We start from the raw sequence: 26,828 nt of genomic DNA, 5'->3' as shown, positions 1-26,828 counted from the left end.
TCATGACCTGAGCCGAAGGCAGACGCGTAATGACTGAGCCACCCAGGCGCCCCCAGAAGCTACTTTTAACAGAAACCTATTCTAGGGCGCCTGGGTGGCTCAGTCGTTGGGTGTCTGCCTTCGGCTCAGGTCATGATCCCAGAGTCCTGGGATCGAGTCCCACGTCGGGCTCCCTGCTCGGCGGGAGGCCTGCTTCTCCCCCTCCCACCCCCCCTGCTTGTGTTCCCTCTCTCGCTGTCTCTCTCTCTGTCAAATAAATAAATAAAATCTTTAAAAAAAAAACAGAAACCTATTCTATCCTCCTTTTTTTATAAATACAGATATCAAAATAATCCTGATCATACATTCTCCAACATTTTATTATGAAAAGTTTCTAACATACAACAAAGTTGAAGAATTTCATGGTAGACACCCATATACCCACCACTCAGATCCTACCAATGACATTTTACTTTGCTTTATGTCACATTCACCTATTACTCTATTCATTCTATCCCATTAATCTTACTATTTTGGGGGTATATTTCAAAATAAATAACAGACATTGGTACGCTGTCCCCTAAACACTTCAGCATGCATATCTGTAACTACAGTTCAATATTTGTTTTTATTTTGAGGTCAACTTTACCTGCAATAAAATTCAGAATTTTCACTGAATTTTGACAAGTGCATACACCTGTGTAACCAAAATCCCTACCCAGGAGGTCAACTGCACTTTTTATACGGTAGCCCAGGGCTCTAAAGCACACAAAAGAGAGGGGATGCAGGGCCACCAGGTGGAAATTGTATAATCTTTTCTAATCTGGTTTAGAAAGTTAAAGCAGTGTCATTTCCTTTGTATTCTCTGTGTTGAGGCAGTCCCCAAAGTTCTACCTAGTTTCAAGGAGAAGGGACACAGACTCTACTTTTTAATGGGAAGTGTGTCAAAGAATTTACAGACAAAACAACTGGTTTTTCAGAAGTCCAGACAGGTGATATAGCCTAGACTGGGATGAGGGCATTGGAAGAAGAAGGGTTAAATTCTGGATAGATTTTACAGGAATTGCTAATCAACTAACTGAAGGTGGGGTGAGGGAAAAAGAAGAGTCAAGAAAGGCCAGGAGGCTTTTGGCCTGAGCAGCAGCCGGGATGGAGCTCAGGAAAACCAGGGAGGGGCAAGTTTAGGGGGAAGATTGAGAGCTCAGTTTAAGACCTGTGGGGCTTGAGACATCTCTTAAGCCTTTGAATGGAAATGGTGAGCAGCAGCTTCTGGGGGCAGGTAGCAGAATACAGGAGCCTAAGGTTCAGTGGCCAGATCTAGGCTGAAGATAGAAATTTGGGGACCATTAGAATAGAGATGGGTGTTAGAGTGGTGAAGCTAGATGAGAGCACCTGGGAATGAATATAGACAGTTAAGGCCAGGGACCTGGAACATGCTCAAGTGACAGGTTGGGGCAATGACAAGGTGTGACACTGGAAGCAGGGGAAGGAAATGTTTCAAGGACGGAGGGATGAGCACACTATATGCTGCTGCTGGCTCAAGCAGGCTGTGGACTGCGGACCGACCATTGCCCAGCACTCTGATGACCCCATTAGCTTCATGCCCAGAACACAGCCCTTTGGTCTCCCCTGAGACAGGAGGATCCACTTCTGAGCTGAGAGTCAACTAAGGTGAGTCCCAGTCTTGCCTCAAATCTGGCCTGGAACCACACCCCTGTCCTGACCTCAGAGAGGATTCCTCGGAGGGGAAACCGGAAGAGATTTTGTGCCAAACTGTCAGGAACTAGAGTGGGGGTGGGGGGCAGGGGGTGGGTAGAGGAGGGAGGGAGCTATTTCTCTGAGTTAGCACGACCCTTAGCCTTTCCAGAACAACTTTCTCAGAGACGATAAGTAACGTGAAAAAAATTTTATTGGGAAAAATATAACTTGTACAACTCAGCGCCGTCTGTTCTCAAGAGAAGCTCCTCCCCTCTGCGGCCGCCTTCCTGGGGACCTGGGGGGCGACCTGGTTGGAGGAGACCAAGTCCCTGAGTCTTCAGTGTGCTCCAGTAAGAGGGATAGCTGGGCGTCCACTTCCCTGCAAAAAAGCCAGGGTAGTAGAGGCTGAGGTTATGCGCTCAGGATCGGGGCCTGGGAGGGTGGATGGCCCTGGGAACGGGGTGTTGTAGATCCCGGTGATGGTCACCTTTTCTGCCGTCTCAGCTCGGCCCTCTGAACTCTTAGCAACTGAAGTACCGGGTCGTCCTGGAACTCGCTGCCGTCAGAGTCTAGGGGGAAAAGCGCGAGCGCCAGGAGGTCGACTCGTAAGGTCCTGGACTGCCATCCAGATCGGGGCAGCCACGCACATCAGCTCACCTTCTGCCGCCTCCAGAAGTCGGGCAGCCTGGCAGAGCAGATCTTCTGAGGGGGCGTGCTCAGCAGCGGTGGGGGGCGTAGCCACCTCCTCGAGAGGCCCCGCCTTGGAGGGAGGGGGCGGGGCCTCGGGGCCAGGGGACGCCTCCTCAGCTGGAGGGGGCGGGACCTTGGGCAGCTGATACCCAGCTTCAGCCAAGGGAGTGTCTTTGTCTTTCCGAGGCTCCCACACCGCTAGGGGGAGCGTGGCCTGAGCTTTCCGAGACTCGGCTTTAGACCGATTTGGCGGAGTCTGTGCTTTGGGAAATCGTGATCCAGATAGAGGGGGAGTGACCTCTGAGCGAGATGGCGCAATCTTGGTTTGGGGGTGTGTGGCCTTGACTTTCAGAGATCCAGCCTTGGGCAGAGGTGGGCCCTCAAGGTGAGGGGGCGTGTCCTCCAGGCTGTCCGGGAAGAGCCGAGCGGATACTACTTGGCCCAGGGCGCCTCTGAGCTGCGGGCCAGGACCCTCGTCAGCTGCCACGACTGTCCCAGAGGACTCCGGGCCTGGGGCTCCCCTACTCCGAGGCTTGGGGCCCTGCTTCTCGGGCTGCGCCCGGCAGCTTGGAACAGGAGTGGGCGGGTCCTGGGGGGCGGCTGGGGGCGGGAGGGTGGAGGCTGCGGGTGCCGAGGTGGCAGCCGGAGGCGCAAGGGTAGAGGGCGTGGGAGGAATGGCCCCGAGAGATATCCAGGGACCAGACTGCGGGGCCCAGAAGAACCCTTGGGGGCTGGGGCCCCAAAAGATGTGTGGAGAGAACCCTGGGGGAATAGGAGGCCTCTCCATATAGAAGGCCTCCAGGGGCCCCGGTCGGGCCACAGTGGCCCAATGTGGGACACAGGTAGGCTGGGTTCCCAGGGAGCCAAGGGTCTCTGCAGGGGCAGGAAGGGCCTGTAGACAAACGGGGGCAGGGACCTGAAAGGGAGAGAAAGGACAGAGGGTTCTTCAGTCCCCTTCTGGCTCCCCCTTCCTCCAACTTCCCTTAGCATCCCTCCCTCCAGCCCCCTCAGCCTCCTCCCTCCCCTGTCTCACTAGAGTGGTGAGGGAAGGAGTCCGGGGTAGTACCCAGGTTCCATCACCCTGCCCTCCTCGAGCCCGTTCAAGCTTCCGCCGCTGCCGCCACTGGTATAGAATATCATCCTCTGGACGCAGGGGTGCCTGGGAGGAGACCGGGGCTGGAGCAGGGATGGGGGCAGGTGCTGGTGTTACTGTGGGGTAAGTAGAAGGAGGAAGGGTAAGGCCACAGGCTGGGGTGATGAGCAAACCAAGGACAGCCTGTGCATATACCCTTCGGCTGTACCAGAAAGGTATTCAGACAGGCTCTCCAGATCATGTCCCACCTCTTCTCCCAAGCAGGAAGTGAGAAAAGGGGCAGAGTCAGAGGAGAGAGCACTCTTGGGCTTCTCAACCTGTCATCATTCCGTTCTTTATTCATCAGCAAATATTTAGTGAGTTCTTACCGTATGCCAGGCCCTGTTCTGGACATTGTGGTTACAGCAGTGAACAAGACAGATCCTCCAGAATCTGTCCCCTTCTTCCTCTCTTGACTGCCCTTTCCTGGGGCCAACCCCACAGCAACCTCTTCTCTGGTCTCTCTACTTCCTCCCAATCTGTCCCATTCCCCCCACCCCACCCCACCCCACCCCACCCTGCAGCCAGAGGGAGCCTGGGAACACCTGAGTCAGATCAGGGCCCGCCAGGATTGGAACCCTCCCCTGTCCTGGTAAAAAGCAAAAGCCTTTGCATTTGTGTTGTTCCCTCCTGTATGCACAGGGTTCCATCCCTCCCATGATTCAGATCTTTGCTCAGTATCATCTTCTTAGTGGGGCCTTCCCTGGCTACTCTGTTTAAAACGGCAACAGCCCCCAGCCACTATCCTCTCTCCTGTTCCAGGTTTCTCCTTAGCTCTTTTCCCTTCTAACATATTCAGTGTGGTACTTCTTTGCTTACTTCGCTCTCCCTTCACAATGCCAGCTACACAAGGAGGTTTTCGTCTGTCTGACCCTCACTATATCCGCAGTGTCAAGAACAAGGCCTGGTGCCATCAGTGTCTGTGGCATAAATGCCAAATGAACTATTTATTATACTGAAGTGCAGGGTCCAGACCTGTGCTAGGGATACAGCAGTGACCAAGGGCAGGGCCACGGGCCGTCCTCAGTTCAATGGGGCGAGTGGACATCATTCCCATCACCCAGAGCATAACTTCATCGGTCATATCAGTAGGGCTCCCATTGTCTCTTTGAAGCCCTACCATCTGATGCTGCGCAGAGAAGGGGGGTGTCATCCTGGATCTCTCTCTCTCCCCCCACTCCTCTCTATATCCTGTGACTCTACTTCCAAACCTGGCCACTTCCCTCTACTCTGTTCCTCAGGCTCTGGCCCAAGAGAAACTACCAGCGTCTCTCACGGGGGGGCCCATAGCAGCCAGAGGGAGTCTGTTAATAACCCAAGAGAGATCATATCCCTCCCTGCTCAGAAGCCTCCCGTGGCTCCCCAGTACTAAGCTAAGGACCAAATGCCTCCCATGCCTACATGGCCCAATATACTCTGACCCCTGCCAATCTCTTCCACCTGGCCCCACACTACTCTCACCCCCCCACGCACCTCCCCACCCTGCCCTTTCTAGTCCGTTATCTGCACCATGCTCCCCCCCACTTCAGGTCCTCCGTATATGCTAGAGGGCTCTTGTCCCCACCTTCATTGTTCAGGTCTCCACTAGACAGCACCTCTTCCAAGAAGGCCTTCCCTGACTTCCCAGCATCACGATCCTCTCTTGCATGGCCCTCATTTCTGCTTACATTTCACATGTATTTGTGGGGTTATGTAGCTATTTCTGCCCCACATTCACTATACTGTGAGGACCATGAAGGTGGGACCACACATGGTTGGTTCACTGTAGAATCCTCAAGCCCCCTCCTAGGGCCTCATCCACAATAAGTATTCAGTGTTTTTTAGATGAAAGAATGAATAAATTTAATCTGAAGGACAACTCATGCAGTAGGTACTAGTCTTATCCCCATTTTTCAGATGAGAAAACTGAGGCTCAGGAAGGAGAGATGAATAAAAGGTGAGGTGAAGCCGAAAAGGAGCAAAGAATCAGACGAGCGAGAGCTCAGCCAGGATCACATACACCACGCAGGACACCTCCCTGTTTACCGTGCCTCCCTGTCCCCCATTCACTCAAGCCCCATGAGACACGGACAGCATCTGTCCTGTGCGCCACTGTGCCCCAGGACCTGGTCATGGAGTACTAGTAATCCAGGTCCTTAATCCCATCTCTGAAATCTGAAGACTTCAGGTGGCAGGAATTGAGCGTTCAATAGTCGGCCTGCTTCAGCAAAGTCCAGCGTCAACAGGGGGCTTGCTCAGTATACCAGACTCAAACACAGTATTTGGTTGAACAATATGAAACTGTCCATATTCAACCATTTTTTACTGACAAAGACAAAAGTTTCGTATGGTTCAAAGTAACACAGCCATAGCAAAAAGTATGTCTATTCACCCTCAATGAGATATAGAGATGATAAACAGCCTTCTTATTCTTTAGGTCAGATTCTGCTCTCCAATCAGGTACAGGGCCAAATGAGCAAAAAGCCATCTGATTTGGAAATTTGTGTTCAGAACTGCAAACAGGATGCGGAGAGAGCCTGTAATACTAATGATAGGTACCGTCAGGACCTGTGGCAAGAGCTCCCTGCATCCCCCAACTCATTTATTTACCCCTGTTTTAAAGCTGGAGAAACAGAGAGGCCCAGAGAGGCCCCAGGTCACCCAGCTGGTAAATGTCAGAGCTGGGATTCACATCCAGTCTCTTCTCCATCCTTGCCTCAGAACTTACCGTGTGCCTTGGGGTCAGAGCCCTTGCTGGAGTCAGGGATGAAGGTCGCGGAGAAGGGAGAGAGCCCATCAGAGCTGACGGGGAATGAGGAGCTGCTGGTATCGCTAGGGCTGAGTGAGGAGGAGGAAATGGAGGCCTTGCTGTAGGAAGAAAGCAGAAGCGAGGCAACAGGGGGTCTCAGAGGCGGTGGGCGGGGTGTGGAGCTGTAGGAGTGGGGATGGGTGCAGGGAAAGCACCTGCGTTTGAGCAGCCTGGCAGCTCTGCTCTGCAGGCTCAGTGTCTCCAGGTCCAGCAGGGATGAGTTCCATGTGTTGAGGCTCTGCGAGGGAAGAGGGATTAGAGGCTAGCCCCCATCTTAAAGGGTGCTGGGAAAGGGCTTTGGACAGAGGGCCTGGAGTACAGGTCTGCCTTCCACCTGGTATCCTCACATGCTGGTAAGCCATTCTAAGGAATCCGCTCCTCCTCCTCAGGGAAGGGGGACCCAGTTTTCCTCTGGGGTTGTACACCCCTCCGTGTAGTCATTATTGTGGGAGAAGGGTTGACCCCACCTTCCTGACCAGGCCTGGCTAATCACAACAATCTGTCCTCTGGTTCCACAGTCATTGGCTCAAAGATGAACGAATGAGAGTAAGCGCTGGGGCTTTGGATGGGACTACTGGAGAATCCTCCTCTTCCCACTGAAGTGACTATGTAAGTTAGAAGCCTAGAATCACTGGGGCTATCTTCACTACTTCAAGGGGAAAGCCTGCCCGAGATTGAGCCAAAGAAAGAGGAACAGAGAGTCAAGAGAGTTGAGTTCCTCCTAATAGTGTTCAAACACCTGGATCCAGCCATTCCTGAAAGCATATACATTTGGATTTCTTGACTGCGTTAGCCAACAAATCCTCCTTTTTTGTTTAAGCTTCCTTGAATTGGGGATTGACTCTAATTCTATCCTAGGGCTGGTGTTGTCAGTTCAGGTACATAGGGAAGAAAGTAGATGAGGATGTCACCTGCTTCATTTCCTTAAGGGGAGTCACAGCCTTAGCCTGAGATGCGCTGGCCACCTTTGCAAGAGTTGGGACTGCTGTGCTCGGTCTTCCTTCTGGTTCACTGACTCCTGCTGAGAAGCCCCAGTTGATTTTGGGGGGCCATGAGGAATCTCTGCTGGGGGCATTGATCAGGAAAGGTTTTAGGCCAGCAGTGGATAGGACTGAAGCCGGTACCTGCTGCAAGTTGACTCGGGGTGTCTGGAGATCCAGGCCGTAGCCACCAAAAGTCAGCTGGGGTTGGGCCTGCAGGCTGGCGTTCCTCTCGGCTTGTGGGCTGAGCCTGGCGGAACCGGTTTATGTACCTGTGAGCATCAGAGAATGGGAGGTGAGTGAATGAGGAGAGCCAAATAATAATAATAATAATAATAATAATAATAATAATAATAACAACAGATAATAACAATCACAACAGTGATGTTTATCAAGTACTTTGGCAATACCTAGTACTTGTCCCTCAACATCTGCTCCTTCTTACAGAGTAATGCAATGTTATATAAGACTATATAATACTGGGCACATAGCCACTCTTCTACAGATATATTTATCAGGGGTCCCAAGAGTTTAATGGCCATGTAACTAGGTTCTTGACCAGCAGGGTTATGAGATGAGACATGATTCTGGCAAGTGGATGTGGTTGGGAGCCACATTTCCTCTATGGTTGGTCCATAAAGGAAAGGACAACAGCCTAGTGATGGGAGGCAATAAGACAGAAGCAAACTGTGCCCCTGACACCTCAGCCGGGGGCTGCCATATCAGCCCTGGTTGCTTCTGCCTGGACTGTTTGGGTGAGGGAGAAATAAATGCTATCTTGCTCGAGCCACAATTAATTTGGGACTGTTTGTTAGAGCAGCTGAACTTGGATCCTACAAATTCAAGGGCTCACTATGTGATAGCACTTGTTATAGATGCTTTATAGACAGTAACTCATTGAAAGCTTAAAACAGCCCTAGGGGATATGAGCTATTAATATCCCCAAATTACAGATGAAGAAACTGAGGCCCAGCTCATACAGAGGGTAAGTGACAGAGCTGGGATTTGAACCCAGGCAGCCTAGCTCCAGAGCTCTTAATAGCACATATAAAGTGTGGTCCTAAAAGTGCTACACAAACAACTCTGGCTATGGTGATTATTATGGGATGCCTGCCACCTCTTGATCCAAACCCTTCTTCCCCTCCAGGGCTGCTGCTACTTACTTGGCCACCACAGACTCCCTGCTGTCAACCAGGGTGGGTGGTTGGGAGGCTCCCATCTGTCCTTCAGTGGTGCTGGGTGGGGAAGGGGTTCCTGAGCTGGACGGCCAGGACTCTTCAAACAGTTCAGAGGAGTTGGGACCTGTGGTCAGAGCCTTGGGAGCTTCTGGGGGCCTGGACCCCCGGGACCTGGATGGGCTCAGGGTCTAAGATAGGGAGGTAGGGAGAAGAAAGTGAGGGTTGAAGGGTCATCCCTGTAGGGGAATGAAGGCACACGTGAAGTGTGTCTTAGTCAAGAGGGGAGGAAACATATCCCACAATGGTAACAACTCAGAGTGATTGGGGGCTACAATAGGTGATCCAGGTGACAGAGGACTGGGTGGGGGCAGAGCCGTGAGGAAGGACTGTCTCTTAACCCTCACCCCCCCACCCCATCACATATCCCCCTTCCCTCTAGTTGTTACTCCCTCACCGCTGGGCTCACACACACCACTCTCTATGGAGTGTCCTCACCTTGGGGTGCCAGGTCTGGCTTTGGGATGGCCAGTAGTGGCTTTGATCCAGGGGAGTATCCTCAAAGGGGCTGTCTTGGATGGAGAAAATTGGCAGACTGCAAGGGGAGAGTGAGGTTGGCAGGCAGAGCCCCCCTGTTCGGGGGTTGTGGGGTGGAGTCAGGTTTTGGGGTTGGGAAGAGGAGGGCAGAACCAGATGACAATTCCCATAGATTGCAGGAAGAGATGAACTATAATTCCCATGAAGCAGCGCTGCACATTCAAGATAATGGTACTAGAGGCTCAATTCCCACCAGCTCTTGGGGGCAGTCTCAGAAAACCAAGGAACTGCCAACTGGTGGTTCTTAACCCTGAATCCAATCTAAGAGCCTTTTAAAAATACAGATATGCGGTCCTCACTCCAAGCCAAAAGAAATCATAATATCTGTTTTTTTTTTTTAAGAATCTAGGTTTCATTTTTTTAAAATATTTTATTTATTCATGAGAGACGGAGAGAGAGAGGGAGAAGCAGGCTCCCAAGGAGCAGGGAGCCCGATGCGGGACTCGATCCCAGGATCCCGGGATCATGACCCCGAGCCGAAGGCAAACGCTCAACCATCTGAGCCACCCAGGCGCCCAGAAATCATAATATCTGGAAGGTGGCTGGTTATCTGTATCTCTTTCGCACCGTCCCAGGTGATTTTGAAGTGGAGCTCGGGTTAAGAACCAGGGCTAAACCCTATTTCTCTACATTTCCCATAAGCCCTGGGGACACGAAGGAGGAAATGGTAAATGGACTACAATCCCCATCAGTAACTGGGCTCCGCCTAAGCTAGAAAGGTCAAAACCAACACCCACCGGAATCTGGGGGCAGTTTTAAAATTCAGAAATTGAACTCCCAAGATGACACTGGACACCCCTAGAGGAAAAAGAAAAGCCCTTGGAGCCACTTGGAAAGCGGAACGTAAGACGCTACGCGACCCCGATGGTGAAGTCCTGGGCTGGAGCTGCCAAAGGATGTGGAGCATCTTGGGAGTTGTAGTTCCAGTGCGGTTGAAAAAGAGACTCCGGACCCTAGCAAACCTGACCCGACGCTGTGTTAATCTCACCCTAAGTCCTCCCCAGGCCTCCTGCGGTCCCCGGGAGAAGGATCGGTCTCACCTGCGGTCCATCCCGCAGCTACCTGGGGGCTTCCGCCAGCTCCGCTCCCTCACCGGGCTGACCCCGCGCGCATCTTTGTCGCTTAGCAATGCCTTGTCAGGCCCGCCCCTCTCCCGGAGTGCCCGCGCGGGAAGAGAGCGGCCTCCAAGGGGACCAATGATGAAGAGGAAAATAAAAGTAATTGGAAAGTGGCCAAAGGGAGATGTCGCACAACTGGCTGTAACTTCGGCCTGACTGAGAGAGCATGTTTGATTGGAGAACCGTAGCGTGCAGCAGTAATTGGCAAGCCTGTGGACCAATGGAAAGGATCTGAGGGTGAGCTCGCGGTTAGGAGGGGTCATAAAGTACTCTCGCTCTCCTGCCGTGTCTTAGAGCCACTCCCCCTTTTTGCTGCGGAAGTCTTGTCCGGACTCCAATGTAACCACCGTTTTTCGCGTTGCAGGGCAATCGGGGAATCTGTCCCGTCTCTAACCGCCGCCCCTCCATCAGTCGGGCCAGCCAACCAGTCCCGCGGAGTCATTAACCACTTCCGTCTTGCTGCAGGAGCAGCTGGTTCCGCTAACTGCCAGGCCTGGGCTCCTAGCCGAGGTGGTGGGATCAAAATGAGCTATTTCGGGCCCGTCGCGCGGCCCCTCGGGGGCCAGCCTGGACTGTTCGTGCCCGCGCCCTCTGGCCGCTGCTCACCTGGCAGACCCCGCTACCCTGCGCACCCGAGGCTGAGTCAGAGGCCTAGAATTAGGCCCGGCTTGCCGGGGGGCTGGGCCCAGGCCCTGCTGAGATGGGAGTAGGGTCTGTTCTGTGTCCTTCTGACAGCCTGGCCGGCTACCACATTCCCTGTACCCAAGAATCTGCTCCTAAGACCGCCATCTGCGTCATCCCCAGAGCTGCCTGCGGGGCGGGGGTGGATTAAAGGGACTGCGAACTCTGCGCAGGGGTTTTCGGGCCCTGGGTCCCAAATGCCGCGCAGTCCTACCCACTCGGCAAGGCTCCACCTCCTCAGCCTTAGTTTCCCCTTTGGGAAATCGGGGGATCACCTCTCTGGCATCCAGCAGGCGCTTAATAAATGGCCAAGTCATTGTTGGGCTTTCTAAATAAGACTCTATTAATGGCCGGGGCTGGCTCGGGTCCCAATGTCCCCGGGCGCCCCGCCGAGGGGCGGACACAAGGCGTACTATAAGAGCGGCTGCGGCGCAACGCAGGGGCACTGCGGAGCCTAGGGGCGGCGGCGGCGGCGAAGCAGGATGGAGATCCCCGTGCCTGTGCAGCCGTCTTGGCTGCGCCGCGCCTCGGCCCCGTTGCCCGGGCGCCTCTTCGACCAGCGCTTCGGCGAGGGGCTGCTGGAGGCCGAGCTGGCTGCGCTCTGCCCCGCCTCACTGGCCCCCTACTACCTGCGCGCACCCAGCGTGGCGCTGCCTACCGCCCAGGTGCCAGGCCTGGGGGAGGGCGGTAACTCGACCATTTGCAAGGCTTGGAGCCCCGGTCATCCCGGGGGGGGGGGGCGGGGTGAGGAATGTCCCCCGACTTTGAGTAGGGTGGAGAGTCCGGCCACTCAGAGGGGCTTCCAGAGTTCCCTGAGTATGGAATCTCACAGGCCGGATTACTGAAGCGGGTGGGAGGTCCCTGCCCATCTGAGGAGGGTCTCAGGTCTGAGGGGCTGGAATGGCTGAGTCACGGATAGGGTGGGGCCGTCACTCTGAGGGGAGCGTAGGTGACTCTGAAGGAGGCTGGTGACCCAGGAAATCTGGGGAAAGGGGGGCGCTCAGTTATTCTGAAGGGCATGGGGGTTCCCAGGGACTCCTGAGGGGAGGGAATGTTTTGTCATTCTCGGGGAAGAGTTTGGAGACTGTATGCATGTGGTGACCCTCTGCCTCCTGGAGAGACAGAAGGGAGGAAGGGTCCTGTGACTTGACAAAGGGGGGCCAGGCTACTCTGAGAAGTGGGGGGAGAGTACTGGTAACTGTTGAGGGCGCAAGCGGCCCCGTGACTCCAGTGGGAGGGTAAAAAGACGACTCTGGAAGCTGGGGGAAGAGGCATCTTGGCAATGTCTGGTGGGGGGGCGGTGTGCAGTAAGTGCAACAGGGGTTCTGAGGGATGGGGGCCTGGGGATTCAGTGTCCAAAGGGCACTCTGACACTGGGGGAGGGGGCAGGCCTTACCCTGTGAGAGCTGAGGTCCTGATCTTGCAGGGGAAGGGGGCCTCATCACTCTGGATGAGAGAATCTCAGTGATCACAGGGGGAGGGGTGATCCCAGTTATTCTGGGTGAAGAGATCCTCTGGGGCTACAAATAGGAAAGGAATGGATTGTCCAGTTCCGGAGGCCTGCGACAGGGACAGCCCCGGTACCGACGGGGGGAGGAGCCTCGCCCCGCCGATGACGATCGGGCTGTGCTTAGGTCCCAACGGAACCCGGGCATTTCTCGGTGCTGCTGGACGTGAAGCACTTCTCCCCGGAGGAAATCGCCGTCAAGGTGGTTGGCGACCACGTGGAGGTGCATGCGCGCCACGAGGAGCGCCCGGTGAGCCCGCTGGTAGGGGTGGTGCCAGAACGCGTAGGTGGATCCGCAGGCCGGAGGGGCGGGGCGTCCATAGGAAAAGGGAGGGGCCACTCAAGTCTCTCTCTCTCTCTCTCTTTCCAGGATGAGCATGGATACATCGCGCGCGAGTTCCACCGCCGCTACCGCTTGCCGCCTGGCGTGGACCCTGCGGCCGTGACGTCCGCGCTGTCCCCAGAGGGCGTCCTGTCCATCCAGGCTGCACCCACAACGCCACAGGCCCCACTGCCGCAGCCGCAGGCTGCTGCCAAGTAGGCGTCATGCCTGAACCCCGGGAGCCGCCTCAGGCCCCCTCTTTTAAAGCCGACCTGACTCCACCCAGCCAGATGTCCCGAGCGCACCCAAACCACCCACCCAGTCTGGGATCCTACCCTGACCCTTCCCACGTAGACTCTTCCCTAGTAACTAGACCATTCCACTGACACTCCCGTTCTCACACTCCCTCCAGCTTTCAGACTCCTGACAGCTCCCTAGCTTCCAGGCCCTACACGGACAACCCTTCAGCCTACAGTCTCCCGGCCCCACTGACCCCACTTTCTTGGCATATAAACCCACTCAAAACTCCCTCCTCTGCTTCCTTCTGACTCATCTGTTAAAATATCTCCACGTCCCATTTTAATCCCTTTCCCTCTCCAACACTACATTATGGTGTGGACAGCCCTGCCCCCACCCTAGGCCAGTTAAGCAGAATCCCTCTTCACCCCTCAAATATCCCAGACCATCCAAGGCCTGGTCCTCAAGATTCTGGATCCTTCCCCTCACTCCAACTGGACAATCTACTCCCCCCACCCATCTTGTGACTTGAAACCCCAGCCAGCGCCCCCATCCGAGACTTTTAAACTCTTTTTCTGACCCCCCACCCTTGGACACCTATTCCAGGCCTAGCAGGACCCTCAACCTCAGACTGCACAGATACCCACCCCATCACCCCAGACTCTGCACAGATATCCTAAGCCCCATCCCCAGCTCTAACCAGAACCCCATCATTTTGCCATAATCCCCTAATCTCCAACCACATATCCCAAGTAATCCACCTTTCACATACCTCCCCTCATTCTCCAAGATCCAACCAAGCAGCCACTTTTGCTTTGGTGCCCCACAATCCTTCTCCCTCCTTGAATTTCCTGCCACCCCATCCCCTTATCCGTTCCCCCAATAAATGTGCTAGAGCTGTGCCAACTGCTTTATGTCTGCGCCGGGAAATATGGGCTGGAGCAAGCAGAGGCCAGTGTGGAGGTGGGAAGGAGGGGAATGTTTATTGGGGGGATGTGGTGGGCAGGGGAACATCACTGTCGCTCATACATCTCCCGTAGGATCTTCATGCTTTCTGAGTACCGAAGCTGGTTCCGATGAGATGCCTCCTTCCACCTGTGTTGGGGGTAGAGAAGCAGAGGGAGGACTCAGCAGCTGGGGAAGAAGCCATAGGGGTACAAGCAGGTTCAGGGACGCTCACCTCTGGCGGATGCGTTTCCAGCGCTGCATGTTGCGGTAGATGAGCGTGGATGGTGAGGGCTCAGGCTCGGAGGGCTGCGTGGACAAAGGCCAGGAGGGGTTGGCCATGTCCAAGCCCCGTACCATATGCCCCATGGCCCTGGGCCAGCCTGCATACCCACCTCATCATCAGGGGTACCCTGGATCTCAGGCTGCAGGGGGGATGGAATTCGGGATCTGCAAGCATCTCCAGGTGGCCCAGGGGCTGTGGGTGGAGGCAGCTTGTACACGTCACGACTCTTGCTATTGGTGACCTCTGAACTCTGGGGACACAAGGGCCCCACACCAGGCCCAAGAGAGTTAGAGAAGAGGGCCAGCAGTACACACTTCACCCCTCCTGCCTTTCCCAGTGACAGCAGACACGAGGGTCTCACCGGGGACCTGTCTTAAGAGCCATGTCAAAGAAATGTCGGCTCCAGGGATCCCTGCCTGTATTCTGTCCAGCCCAGGGACCCCCAATCACTCCTAGCCAGCCCAGTAACCCCCACCTGCTCCACTAAGCCAGGTGGCTACACCTGTTTGTGTAGTCCCAGTAAGGACCCCTGTCAAGCCCCCCAGCTTTTGGGAACCTCTAATCTTGGAGGTCACATCTACCTGCCCAAGGGAGCCCTGTCCCTTGTCCCTCTCCGGCCAGGCAGTCATGTCTGTGTGCTTCAGGGAGTTCCAGCCATACCCTCGGCCAAAGGGTTAGCATCTGTGTGCCTCACCGGATCCAGAAATCACAGAGACCTGTGCCCATCTCTCCCACTAGCTTTGGGAGAGGACATCTTTCACCATCTACCCACTGGCTGTTGAGAGGGGGCCCACCACACATCCAACCTCCTCATCCTCAGGCAGCGGGGGCAGTGGTGAGCTGGGTGAGCGTTCACGCTCGCGCACTGAGGGGCTGTTGCGCATCCAGGCTCGGCAGATTGGGTAGAGCGGTGTGTTCTCACTGAACTGAGCCAAGTCCACACTCCGGTCAAACAGCTTGATCACATACGTGTCTAGGGTAATGGGAGGGGAAAGTGTGTGACCATCCTCACACAGCTCCCCGACCCGGCCTGCCCTCTAGAGCCACTGCCTACTCACTGGATCGCTGTGGCCCTCCCTCAGCCAGCCCGTCATCCATCTCCCTCCTCTTCTTCCTCCGCTGGTGGGGGAAGCGGGCGGATGGCCTGTGTGGGGCAGGAGAACATCAGGACCAGGGCGGGGGCTGGCGACCTCCCGTCAGTCAGCTGGGGCCCCTGCCACCTTACCGTTTGCCAGTGGCTGCAATGGAACAATCCCTGTGGGGAGAGACAAGGTGTCAGCAGGCTGACCCTCGAAAAAATGCCCACTCAAAACCGCCCAAAGGGCGCCCTGGGGATACTGAGATGTTCGCATGGACCCCACCAACCCCTTAGACCCTGTGTCCCGCTCACGCCTCCAGGGCTGTAGGTGGCAACCATGAGGGGACCTAAGCTTCTGCTGCCACAGGGTCTCTGTACATGCAGGGTGGTTAGGACTATGGTGGAGGAAGCTTGGACGAGGCAGGAAGTTGTCCAGCACGAACCCTCAGATACAGATCCCATCCACAAAACTTACTTGTTGTGGGTGTCTGAGGGGGTTTTCCCAGCTTCCTCCTCCAGACGCTCCCTGGTAGCAGAAGAGAACTGTGGGCTTGGGGTTTCCAGGGCTGAGTGGGAAGGCACTGAGTGGCTTTTCCATGGGGCCCCTTGCTCCCTAAGCCAGCCTCTGGGGTCTTACCCAGATCCCCCCAGGACCAAGAGGGTCCAACTTGCCAGGACCCCTAACCCCCTATGACCCGTGCCTGGCCAGGTTCCAACCTGTCCATGTGACTCTTCTCCAGCAGACACTGCAAAACAGCATCGAGTTGGTTCCGGGCCTTGGCCATCTCCAACTCTGGGGAAGAAGATACGGAGCAGGAGTCAGTTCCCAGGCCCAAGGCAGGTGGGCAGACAACTGGGCGGGGGGAGAGGCATGCGTATCCAAGCCTTCAGCCAGAGGGGTGCAGTGAGCAAAGACAACTGATGTGATGAGCAAGAGCACTGGGCCCCAGGGTTGTCCCACATGCTCACGTGTGACCAAAGGCAAGTCACCTTACCTCACTGAGCCTGTTTCCTCATCCTGAAAATAGGTCTCCCAATGACACCTATCTGCAAGGACTGTTGTGAGGTTTAAATAAACCCATGGTGTGTATGACTCTCTTAGCAACAACAGTAATAATATAAGTAAGTTATACAGAGTACTTTTATGTGCCAAGAATTGTTCCAAGCACGTCACCCCCATTAACCCCGTTACATTTTCACAATAACTCTGGCAGGTAGATATGATTATCCCCATCTTATGTATGATGAAACTGAGGCACAGAGAAGTTGGGCTACTTGCTCAAAGTCACACAGCGAGGAAATTGCAGGGCTGAGATTTGCACACAGGCCATCTGGCTCCACAGCTCAAGTTATAAGGCAGAGACTCAAACTGGGTGCAGAATCTAGCCCCCAGATGTGCTCTGTTTGGCTGAGGCAGTGGTGTTATTTAAAATCTGAACTAAATCTGAAAGGACAACATTTAATAATTTGGAGACTGCACCTAAAAATATCCATTTTGGGCAGGAAATGACATCTGGGCCCCCCTTCCTGCATTCCCGGCTCTGTCAGCCTATGGGTTTACTTCCCCTCATCATAGAACTTAAGGAGGTGATGATGTTATAAATATTCTCCTCTTGCTCTTGTGAGGTGTTTGCTCTCTTCCTCCAACCAGTACCTAGCATCACTCTGGCCCAATGCTCAAAGCCTGGAAGGACACTTGGGGACATGCTTTGCCAGCCCTGGGATGGGGAGACACAGGGATTCCCAACATCACTGAGGAGAGACAGGGTAGGGGTGAAGGGCTAGGGGCAGCTGAGATTCTAGCAAAGAGCCCTGGGCAGGAGCCAAGGTATAGATCACACCCACATCTCTTTCCCTAGCCCCTGCTTCTCTTCTGAACCTTAGACCTTGGGATCCCATGGTCTCCTAGATACCTTTCCCTGAACATCCCCTAGGCCCCTACCATCTACTGGGTCCCACACTAGGCTTAGTGCCTCTCTAAATTTTACCCCTTTTCCTGGGCCCCCATCTCGGGGGTAGCCCCGGTGTCCCCTAGTCCCTCCCTGGGTCTCGTAATAGACACCTCTCATCCTCCCCGACCCAGCTTTACCAACCCCGTGGCCTGTCCATTTGGCCTCCTGAGTGTCTCTCCACGTATCCCCTCCCTACTCTGGTCCTCTCCCTTCCTTCTCCGGGGCTCCCAGCCTCAATTTCCTCTTCTGACCGAACCTCCACAAGGTGGCCGGAGGACTCTTTGGAAAACCAAACCAACCCTGATCCTCTCCTGCTTAGAACACTCCACGATTCGGCAGAGCCCCGGGACTGAGCTCTTCGGCCCGGTGTTCACAGGCCTCCATGACCCTGCCTACCCCTGCCCCCCAACCACCATTTGTGGCCAAGCCTTTACTCTTCCACCCACGATTCTTTTGGCATTGGGGGGGGGGCATTTTTATTAACTCGCTCCTCAGCTTCAAACCCTCCCTTGGCCCCCCATTTCCCTCAGAGTAAAAGCCAAAGTCCTAACTTGCGCCCACAAGATCTGTCCTCCCTCTCGCTCTCTGCCGTCATTCCCTCATGCTCCCCACCTCACTCGCTCTGCTCCAGCCACACTGGCCTCCCCGCCCGTCCTTGCACAGGCCACATGAGTCTTCCACCTCAGGGCCTCTTCAGACCTATTTCCTTGGTCGGATTTGCTGTTCCCTCACCTATCCCCATAGCTCTCTCCCTCATCCTGTCAGATCTCACCTTCTCCTGTTTTTGTTTTATTACCACTTATACCATCTAACACCCTACACATCATTTTGCTTTTTTTTTTTTTTTTTGGTCTGGATTCCGTGCCTCTCCCACCACGATATGCCAGTCCTGGTTTCCCATCAACTCGGGCCCAACTGAAAATGACTTCCTCTCTCTCAGCCTCGGTTTCCCCATCCACCACACTTCTACTTCCTAGGATTGTTGGGGTACAGTGACTGCCAGGATTAAAAGCTTCCCTGTACTTCAGGCGCCAAGCACCTTTGCTGGAGATGACCACTGCTGGAAACAGGGCAACTGAGGCAGAGCCAAGAAGGGTCCCTTTCAGAGTCACACGGCTCCGGATCCCGGTGTCTTACCGCACCACACGGTCTGAGCCACCACCATTCAATCTCAACGCCACCTTGAGCACAAACCGGGAAGGTATGAGGAGGGCAGGAATCGTTCCATGCCTGACATAGCGGTAGTCAGGTGGGCGGCAGGAAGAAGTCGCGTGGTCCGTCTTATCGCGATAATCCTGTCTTTCGGGACTCCCATACCCCGATCGGTCAGTGCTCCCCTAAAAGCCCCCTACCTCGGGGTCCTCACCTGATTTCTCCACTTTCACCTTCACCGGGAACATGGTTTGGGTCTGAAGTGTGGCTAACTGGGTCAGAGGAGCCCAGAAGAGCCCAGGGTCACAAATCAAAGCTGAAGGCAGACGGGAAGAGGTCAAGGTAAGCTTTGTGTGCGCCCAGTCCTCCGCGCTGAGGAAGTGTCCGGCGGCGACCGCCACCGCAGCCGCCACCTCCACTAGTTTCCCTTCTGTGGGCGGGCCCCTTTGGCAATTTCTTATTTCCATTTGTCGGTGCGACCGTCGATCTCGTCCCTGACCAATTGACAGCTGCCGCCATCGGCTCCCAGGTCTAAGTCCCACCTTTCTGAGGCCCCGTTTCCGGAAACAAACCAACAACATCCCGGAGCGCTTCCTGGGAGGTGTAGTTCCAGCTCCCAAGACGCAGCCAGAGTAACGGCGCCTGCGCCGCGCGAGGCACGGTGGGTGATGGAGGATCAGGGCTTCGCGAGGCTTCTTGGAACTTGTAGTGTTAGAACCTTTGAGTAACACCAGTTTAGCTGTTGACCCGTTTATTTAACCGTGGGAGTCCTTCTTGTCCCTGAGGAGGAGAAGTCTGGAGTTAGGCCGGGTTCAGTCTCACTGAGCACTCGCTAGGTGCCAGCTACCTGTTAACCTCTCTTCAGGCACAACCTTTTATTTAGCAAGTATTTATTAGTGGGCCAGGCACTCTTCTAGGCACTGGGGACACTGCACTGAACAAAACGTAATAGAGCGTATATTTTGGAGGATGTAAGATTACAAGAAACAAGTGAAGCATTTTAAATGAAATGTGATGAGAAAGGATACAAGCTGAAGGCACATCGGGACTACCAAGGCAGGGATTGGAATTTTAAATAAGATGGTCAAGGAAGACTTCTCTGATAAAGCTCTTGGCTATATCTGTTGCTGCGGACAACATCTTCAGAAAACGGGAAACTTCCATTTACCGCATGTTTTGGCTCAGATAAATTCTAGGAGGTAGCACTGATATCCACATTTCTGATGAGAATACCGAGACCAAGGGGGAAAGTACAGTTTTCAAATTCACACACCACCAGCACAGGATAAAAGCCCCTAGTAATGCAAGCATTATTCCTTTCTTAGTTCTGCATCTGGAAAACGGGGTTCCTGAGCAGGAAAGTTGCTATTTCAGAGGGTGCAGAGAATGAAGGATTGCACATGATGGGTGAAGCACTAAGCCTGGCACAAAGTGGGCATTCAATACATATTTCTGAATGGTAATAATCACTTTATGCTTCAACCTCCAAAAGATCCAGGAAGTCAATATAGAGAATTAGAGTCCTTTATTGGGGGATGTCAGCAAAGAACATAGGAAATGGGAACAAGTCTTAGGGGTTTGAGAATGAGCTTAGAGTAGAGAAGCCCATCCTGGGCGAATGAGCAGGTCCCAGGCCTGTGTGGAGGAAGCTATCAGGGAGTACCCAGGGGTATGGTGAAGGAGAGGTAGTCACCAAGGGCGCCCCAACGGGGCCGGTAGATCTGGAAGATGGTGATCCAGGTGGTGAGCACAATCACCCAGAAGAGGAAGCCCAAAGCTGAGCGCCAGACATCTGTAAAAGGGAACAGGAATGGGTAAGGCCGGCCTCCACCTGCTCCCCGCCCCCCGCCCCGCCCCACGCTGGCCCTCTCTCCTCTTCCAGAACCCCATGATTTTGGAACCTCCATCATTCCCTGCCAACACCTGATGGCCTCCCTTCATCCGTGCGCTGGACTCACAGCCTTTGATTTGGCTCTGCTCCGTGTATGCTGGGACAAGGAAGGCCTCTCGGAAGAACCAGAAGATGTTGACCAACCAGAGGAAAGGCAGGAAAGCAAACCCACCTAAGAGGAAAAAAAACCAAACTGGAGCGTAAGGCAGTGAGGATCCTCCTCTCCCTCCCCTCCCCCTGCCCCAACTCCCACCTAGAGGACGGAAGGCCCTCCCCCATATCCAAGTTCAAATGGAGATCTCTGCTATCAGAGACTTAGAAATCCTGCCCCGCCCCAGGGCCCTAAAATCTGACTCCTCGTTCATCTCTTTCTCAGGACCCAGAGTCCGGCCCAACTCTCCCGTCTCTTGGGACCCAGAAGCTGAGGCTCCAGCCTCCTCTTTCCTCAGGTCCCAGGCCCTTCCCTCAGACCCAGGAGTCCGCAACCCCAGTCGCTTTATCCCTTGGACTCAAGAATCCAGGCCCCCAGGCTCTCTTCCCTCAGGCGCTCTAGTCCGGTCACCTCTCTTCTCCTGGGATCCTAGGAACCGGCCCTTACCCAGGTAGTACTTCCGGCACAGATTCAACTTCTCCTCGTTAGACACCCGCTCCAAGTTCATAGTTGCGCTGAGGCCGAGTCGTCCCGCGGGTCTGCAGGGCAGGAGCCAAGCCTTGACCCCAAGTGACAGATGCAGGGATCGCGAACAACCACGCCCCTATAACGACAAAACGGAGATAAACTGAAGGGTGGGTTTGCTGAAAGAAGGGTACCCCGGTCCCCACCAGCAAGCTGACTGGGTCGAACGCCCTTCATGTTTATTCGGGGGCGCGAACGGCCCCCAACTCACCAGTGCAGTCCACTTCCTCCGCTTGGAAGCCTTAGCCACTTTCAACGTCGGACGTTTGCGCGAGATTCGGCAAGTATCTCTGGAGTTTGTAGTCTTTTTGGATGCGGCAACGCTGCACGCATGCGCCTTCAGGGAACGCCAGGTGGTGATTTTGCGGGGAGGGCGCAGGCCTCTAACCCGCAAGCGCAGTAGGCAGTTTCTGAGCGCGTGCTGTGTCGGGAGGCAGCGACGAACTACACTTCCCAATGCTCTTAAGCAACGGAAATGACGTAAAGAGCAGAGAGAGTTGGAGGGTTCGGGTAAAAATGGCTGAATATTTAGCTTCGATATTCGGGACTGAAAAGGACAAGTGAGAACGGGCGCAGGGAGTGGCCCCTTGCGGGGGCCGGGACCGGGACATTTGGTTCCCTGGTGGCTGGGAGGCGTTGGGCGGTGTTTCTGGGGTGTCCGGCCTTCCCGGCCCTCGGTTCACCTCTGTCTTTGCACCTCTTCCAGGGTTAACTGCTCTTTTTACTTTAAGATCGGGGCCTGCCGGCACGGGGACCGGTGCTCCCGGCTTCACAACAAACCGACTTTCAGCCAGGTGAGACCCGGCACGGAGCCTTGAGGGTTAACGCCTTCCGGCCATTCCCCTTCTGTTGGCCATCACCACGAGGTCCCGCCTTTTCCGGATTTCTAAGCCCCACCCCACCACCGGCTTTTTTCGTGTCGAGCCTCTGCAGGTTCCTCCCCTTTCCTTCAGGCCTTTCTCCCAGGAACTTGGCCACTACCCCCGTACGTACGAATTACACCGCTGGGCTGTCCCCGAGTGCTAGGTGTCTCTTCTGGTTTCCTTAGGGGCAAGCATCGCTTGATGCACTCAAGATGCTTAGGCTTCTTCTCTGTTGCCAAGTGTCACCCCCAGCCTTCATGCCTCACCTCACCCCTTTGCATGCGCTCAGGCCCCGCCCCCTTTAAATTCTGTTCAGACCATAGTGCTTCTCAACCTGTACCGGAATCCACAGAACACCGCCCAAACCGCAGACGGATCGCACTGTGAGTGAGGGACCGGTCTTGGGGGCAGGGCGGACAGCCCCCAACAGACCACCCGCTGATTTCACCCTGCCCCTCCCCAGGTCACGTGAGCGACGTGGAGGTGCAAGAACACTATGATAACTTCTTCGAGGTGAGGGTTGGCAAGGGATGGGCTGAGTTTCCTGTGGAAGAGGAGCTCAGCTGAGTTCCTCCCGGTCTTCCGCAGGAGGTGTTCACGGAGCTGCAGGAGAAGTACGGGGAGATTGAAGAGATGAATGTGTGCGACAACCTGGGGGACCACCTCGTGGGCAATGTCTATGTCAAGGTGCCTCCTGTCCCCACATGAGAGCCTAGAGGTGGAGGCATTTCAGTGCCTGATGGCCACCAATGAAGCCTCACAGCTTGAGGTCCATCACTAAATCCATCCCGGCCCCAGAGCTGCTGACTAATCCCCTAAAGACTTCCGAGTGTGATTGCTGACCCTGATCGACTTTGCCCTCAGTTTCGGCGGGAAGAGGATGCAGAGCGGGCAGTGGCTGAACTCAATAACCGCTGGTTCAACGGGCAGGCCGTGCATGCTGAGCTCTCTCCTGTCACCGACTTCCGGGAGTCATGCTGCCGGCAGTATGAGATGGGGTATGGTAGTATGGGGGTGGGATGGGCACCTGGAGTCCCAGACTCCTGTGTGTTGGGGTGCTGTCATTGCCAACAGCCTCGTCCATCCATCCATCCATCCATCCATCCATCCTCTACCCAGGGAATGTACCCGCGGGGGCTTCTGCAACTTCATGCACCTGCGGCCCATCTCCCGGAACCTCCGACGTCAGCTGTATGGGCGGGGACCCAGGCGCAGGTACCTCAGGACCAGCCTGTCAAGATACCTCATACCCTAAGGGCCCTTATACTCCAAGGTGGACCTGATCCTGTGCCCCAATAACAGCGTCTCTTTTTTGTATCCAAAGACTAGCTCTGAGCACCGTCCAAAGACCAGCGCCTGAGTCTCAACCCCCAAACCAGCTGGGACTCCAAAGCCCCAAACCCAAGACCAGTCTGGATCTCCAGTCCGGAGATCAGTCCCTGAGAACCTGTCCTGATACCACGCAGGAACTCTGGTTACCTGCCCCATCCCAGAGCAGAGAGGCAGACCCGGGGAATGGTGCCGTACTCCTTCCAGCTCTAACCCTCATCTCTCTACTCCTGTCCCCAGGTCGCCCCCGAGGTCCCATACCGGCCACCGTCCCCGAGAAAGAAACCGACGACGTTCCCCGGACCACCGGCATGGCCGCTTCTGAGACCCTGGCTCCCTTGATCTCCACCCTTGACAGGCATAAATGTTCCTGGCCAGGACCCCTCCTGAAAGCTCCCTTAACCCCCCAGTGCCATCTTCCCTAGGCTCCGGGGCTCCATGATGTAAATCTGTTCAACACAGGGACCTTCTCTCACCACCCCTCCCCTAATAAAGTTCTGTATTGAGGGTTTAGAACCTGTTAGCTTGAGCCTAGCTGTGGGCAGGAGTTTCCTTCCACCCCCACACCTGACGAAAAGGGGAAGCGGGCTGGGCTCTGGCCACAACTTCTGCTGAAGAACGTCCAACAACAGGTGGGAGAGCAGCAGGCTCAGGGCCCAGGGCTCTAGAAACCCCTCAGTGGGACTGGTTGGGGTGGGGACGCCTCTGTGCCGGGAACCTCAGCACGGCTGTCTCCGGCTTCTCAAGGGGGAGGCGCCTGGTTGTGGCAGGTTGGAGGATTCCCAGCCGGGAGGAGATTGGGTTTAGGGAGCTAAGGTAGGGTTACTGGGAATTGAGTGGGAGTCTCCAGAGGGTGAGGGCTGGGTCCTCCATGTCAGCTGCCCTGCCGTGGGAGTTGGAAATAACCTACTCCTTAAGCTTACCATATGCCAGGTGCTATTCTAAGTGCTTTACTTCAAGCAATGATGTTAATTCTTCACAATAGACCTTTGAGACAGGTACTGTCATCCCATTTTAGGGTTGAGAAAAGACGTAAGGAAGATGGCAGAGGTGGGATATGAGTCCGATCATTGTGGTTCCCGACTCCTCATTCTAGCCATCTTGAGGCCTTGCTGGCCCTTCTCATAATGGGCCAGGAGCTGGACTAGGGGCTAGGGGTAGACTCCCGTCTTCCAAAGGGGTCTGGGGATCCCATGCCCCCACATCACTGCTTCCTTCTTCTGCCCGGGTTTCCTGGAAAGTGTGACAGAAGCGCTGCGGTCGGAAGTCCTGCGGTCACGGCCCCCCTCGAGGCTGCAGACCCCGCTCGGATGGGGGGGCCCCGATGCCTCCTCCTGACTGCCGCGCTGCTCCTGGCCCCGGCGGCGCCTCGGGGGGCCTCCCAGCACTGCGGGCGCCTCGAGTACTGGAACCCTGATAACCGGTGCTGCGGCAGCTGCCTGCAGCGCTTTGGGCCGCCCCCCTGCCCGGGTGAGGAGCCCGGACGGGGGTATGCGTATGTTCGGGCGGAGCCAGGGGGTGATAAGGAGCCAGGGAAGGGAGGAAGTCTGTGGGTTATTGTCTGTGAGGCTTGCTTCGGGGAGGGGGCGGCGGGCCTTAACGCAGATGAGACAATGTGGGGCTCAGCCTGTGATGGAAGGGATAGTACCGGTTACGATAGGGCCACGGCAAAGGGGTATTGCCTGTTGGGCGGGGTCGCGGCAGTGTTCAAAGGGTGAGGTGTGTGGCTAAATCAGGAGTGGGCGGGGCTTGGTGCCCGAGCTGGGTGGGGGTAGTGGGGGGGCGGGGCCTGTGAGGAGAGGGTCTCGAGACTGGCAGGGCTCGTGCGGGGAGGGTGGGCACGTCGGTGATAGGTTGGGTTAGTGGAGTCCAAGGGGTGGGGCCTGCTGGGATAGGACAAAGGGGAAAGGGTGTCACTAGTGCCGGAGAGGAGGGGCTGGGCGGCCACACGTGAGACCTTGTTTCCCACCAGACTACGAGTTTTCGGAAAACTGCGGGCTCAATGACTCTGGCGATCACGTGTCCCGCCCCTTCAAAGAGTGTCCTATTGGGCAGTGCAACCCCGACAATGCGGAGCTATGTAGCCCCTGTGGCGGCGGAGCCACGGCCCCTGCTCCCGCGGGGAGCCGGAGCGGAACACAGCGGCGCTGCAGAGAGGTGCTGGTCGGGCTCCGGAGGGCCTGGGCTGGGGTGCCGCTTGCGGGAGGCGGAGCGCGGGTGGAGGGCGTGGTTTGGGTTGGATGGGTGGGGTCTGGATCAAGGGAGGGGGGGTGTAGCCCCACTGAAGAGGATGGGATGGGGGCATAATAGGATCTGGGGACCCACCTGGGTTAAAGTGTGTGGGAGGGGGGCGGGGGTTAAAGTGTGTGGGAGGGGCGCGGGGGAGCGTGGGGGGATAGCTGGATCAGGCGGGGATTTGGTCCCACGGAGGGATAGAAGGATGGAGGTTCAGGCTGAGGGGCCGGGAGTGGGGCATACCTCCCGCTTTCTTCCAACCTATTTGCAGAGGTCGGTCCCTCCGAAGGAGCCCTGCCCCCTGAAGTCTGGGAGACCAGTGGTCCTTAGCTCCCAGGAGCCCGGCCCATCGGCGATCTCCAGTCTTTCGTGGACATTGGAGCGCAAGGTCGCTCAGCAGGCCTTGCCGAATTTTGCCCTGCCGGTCGTGCTGGTTCTCATGGTGCTGGGTCTGCTGGTGACCTCAGCAGTGATCCTCCTGCTCGCCCAGCGGTGCCACCGCCGGGCGAAAGTTGTCCTCCACCCATGTCCTGGCGTGGTTTGTGGCAACACCAACATCCATACCCTCTTCCCCGCACACTCGTCCTCTTCAGGCTCCCAGGAGGCATCCGAGGCAGGGGCCCCACCGAAGGAGGCGGCTCTGGTTCCACTCGTGGGCAGAGGTTAGTTGGGGACAGGCCAGGGAGGGAGAGGGTGGCCTGGGAGATAGCCCTTCCTCTCCATCACCCCTCCACGGCTCTCCCAGAACTGCCGAAGCTGGCCTCGCAGCCCCTGTCTCGCCTGCTGGAGGAGCTGGAGGTGCTGGAGGAGCTCGTGGTGCTGCTGGATCCCGAGCCTGGGCCGGGTGGGGGGACGGCCTGTGGCACCACGAGACACCTGGCAGCGAGGTACGGGCTGCCTGCCGCCTGGTCCACCTTCGCCTACTCACTGCGGCCCAGGTGCTCTCCGCTGCGGGCCTTGGTTGAGATGGTGGTGGCGAGGGAGCCCTCTGCTTCTCTGGGCCAGCTCGGCACACACCTGGCCCAGCTAGGGCGGGCAGACGCGCTGCAGGTGCTGTCCAAACTCGGCTGATCCGGGCCTTGCCCAGCCTCGTTCTCAATAAAGTTTCCCATGAAATAAGCGCCTGCCGTCTCCGGGCCTCATTAAGGCATGCTTTTGAAATACAGTCCTCATTGGGCCGAGACCCAACAGGAATCCTCTCCTTCCAGCACGTACACGAGACCAGATATGGCCTGAGGCGCCACTGAGAGCTGGCCTCGGGTGCCTCTGGGCAACCAAGGTCCTCTCCGGGAAAGGGCCCTGCTACCCCTGGAAGGGCTCTCATCCGCAGGGACCCCGCCGGGTTCTAAGTGGGAATCCGAAGAGCACATGTTGCTCTGACGTTGTAAGAGACCCCCACGATTTACCTGTAATCCTGAGTGATGGCCTCCCGCCCCCTGCTCAGGCTGCCAGGCTTCCCTCGGCTCGGGACCGGTGTGGAGAAACGGGAGCTCCTACCTGCCCCCAGCACCATACAA

The 26,828-nt window shown here is 55.9% G+C and overlaps 6 protein-coding genes across 16 annotated transcripts; 3 read left to right on the top strand and 3 right to left on the bottom strand.

Moving 5' to 3' along the window:
* Nucleotides 1–1,870: 1,870 nt before the first annotated feature.
* On the bottom strand, nt 1,871–10,357 carry PROSER3 (proline and serine rich 3). 9 transcript variants are annotated; one of them, XM_088028427.1, is made up of 11 exons: nt 9,777–10,357; nt 8,941–9,037; nt 8,431–8,633; nt 7,412–7,539; nt 7,199–7,308; nt 6,443–6,525; nt 6,207–6,316; nt 3,401–3,576; nt 2,335–3,283; nt 2,165–2,246; nt 1,871–2,056 (listed from the first exon to the last, which is right to left on the bottom strand). In XM_088028427.1, exons 1-11 carry the CDS (start codon nt 9,944–9,946, stop codon nt 1,915–1,917), a joined length of 2,250 nt encoding a protein of 749 aa, XP_087884553.1. In that variant the 5' UTR covers nt 9,947–10,357; the 3' UTR covers nt 1,871–1,914. The 9 variants fall into 9 exon arrangements, with proteins under 9 accessions (XP_087884553.1, XP_087884551.1, XP_087884554.1 ...); XM_088028425.1 differs by having other exon boundaries at nt 6,207–6,346; nt 9,777–10,352; XM_088028428.1 differs by having other exon boundaries at nt 3,434–3,576; nt 6,207–6,346; nt 9,777–10,352.
* On the top strand, nt 9,610–13,805 carry HSPB6 (heat shock protein family B (small) member 6). The gene is made up of 4 exons (XM_028123639.2): nt 9,610–10,394; nt 10,522–11,503; nt 12,473–12,595; nt 12,716–13,805. The coding sequence occupies exons 2-4, from the start codon at nt 11,321–11,323 to the stop codon at nt 12,884–12,886; spliced, it is 477 nt and encodes a 158-aa protein (XP_027979440.1). The 5' UTR covers nt 9,610–10,394; nt 10,522–11,320; the 3' UTR covers nt 12,887–13,805.
* Nucleotides 13,806–13,862: 57 nt separating this feature from the next.
* LIN37 (lin-37 DREAM MuvB core complex component) lies at nt 13,863–19,063 on the bottom strand. The gene is made up of 9 exons (XM_028123598.2): nt 18,532–19,063; nt 15,931–16,006; nt 15,689–15,739; nt 15,361–15,390; nt 15,194–15,279; nt 14,942–15,108; nt 14,245–14,385; nt 14,085–14,158; nt 13,863–13,999 (listed from the first exon to the last, which is right to left on the bottom strand). The coding sequence occupies exons 1-9, from the start codon at nt 18,896–18,898 to the stop codon at nt 13,918–13,920; spliced, it is 1,074 nt and encodes a 357-aa protein (XP_027979399.2). The 5' UTR covers nt 18,899–19,063; the 3' UTR covers nt 13,863–13,917.
* A 762-nt stretch (nt 19,064–19,825) lies between these two features.
* On the bottom strand, nt 19,826–21,246 carry PSENEN (presenilin enhancer, gamma-secretase subunit). The gene is made up of 4 exons (XM_028123658.2): nt 21,096–21,246; nt 20,807–20,963; nt 20,276–20,380; nt 19,826–20,109 (listed from the first exon to the last, which is right to left on the bottom strand). Exons 2-4 carry the CDS (start codon nt 20,865–20,867, stop codon nt 19,970–19,972), a joined length of 306 nt encoding a protein of 101 aa, XP_027979459.1. The 5' UTR covers nt 20,868–20,963; nt 21,096–21,246; the 3' UTR covers nt 19,826–19,969.
* A 61-nt stretch (nt 21,247–21,307) lies between these two features.
* On the top strand, nt 21,308–23,592 carry U2AF1L4 (U2 small nuclear RNA auxiliary factor 1 like 4). 3 transcript variants are annotated; one of them, XM_028123601.2, is made up of 9 exons: nt 21,308–21,444; nt 21,591–21,678; nt 22,064–22,130; nt 22,211–22,260; nt 22,336–22,434; nt 22,612–22,745; nt 22,867–22,962; nt 23,072–23,221; nt 23,317–23,483. In XM_028123601.2, the coding sequence occupies exons 1-9, from the start codon at nt 21,341–21,343 to the stop codon at nt 23,399–23,401; spliced, it is 873 nt and encodes a 290-aa protein (XP_027979402.2). In that variant the 5' UTR covers nt 21,308–21,340; the 3' UTR covers nt 23,402–23,483. The 3 variants fall into 3 exon arrangements, with proteins under 3 accessions (XP_027979402.2, XP_027979401.2, XP_027979405.2); XM_028123600.2 differs by having other exon boundaries at nt 23,072–23,592; XM_028123604.2 differs by lacking the exon at nt 23,072–23,221.
* A 96-nt stretch (nt 23,593–23,688) lies between these two features.
* On the top strand, nt 23,689–26,430 carry IGFLR1 (IGF like family receptor 1). Its single transcript, XM_028123594.2, has 4 exons — nt 23,689–24,546; nt 25,049–25,233; nt 25,583–25,973; nt 26,057–26,430. Exons 1-4 carry the CDS (start codon nt 24,270–24,272, stop codon nt 26,380–26,382), a joined length of 1,179 nt encoding a protein of 392 aa, XP_027979395.1. The 5' UTR covers nt 23,689–24,269; the 3' UTR covers nt 26,383–26,430.
* The last annotated feature ends 398 nt before the right edge of the window (nt 26,431–26,828 follow it).

This window comes from Eumetopias jubatus, unplaced genomic scaffold (genome assembly GCF_037043125.1).
Source record: "Eumetopias jubatus isolate StellerSeaLion01/CBP00866 unplaced genomic scaffold, mEumJub1_p1.0 scaffold_10, whole genome shotgun sequence".
NCBI classification, from domain to species: Eukaryota; Metazoa; Chordata; class Mammalia; order Carnivora; family Otariidae; genus Eumetopias; species Eumetopias jubatus.
Note: the sequence above shows the minus strand (reverse complement) of the source record. Positions and strands in the feature narration are given on the sequence as shown.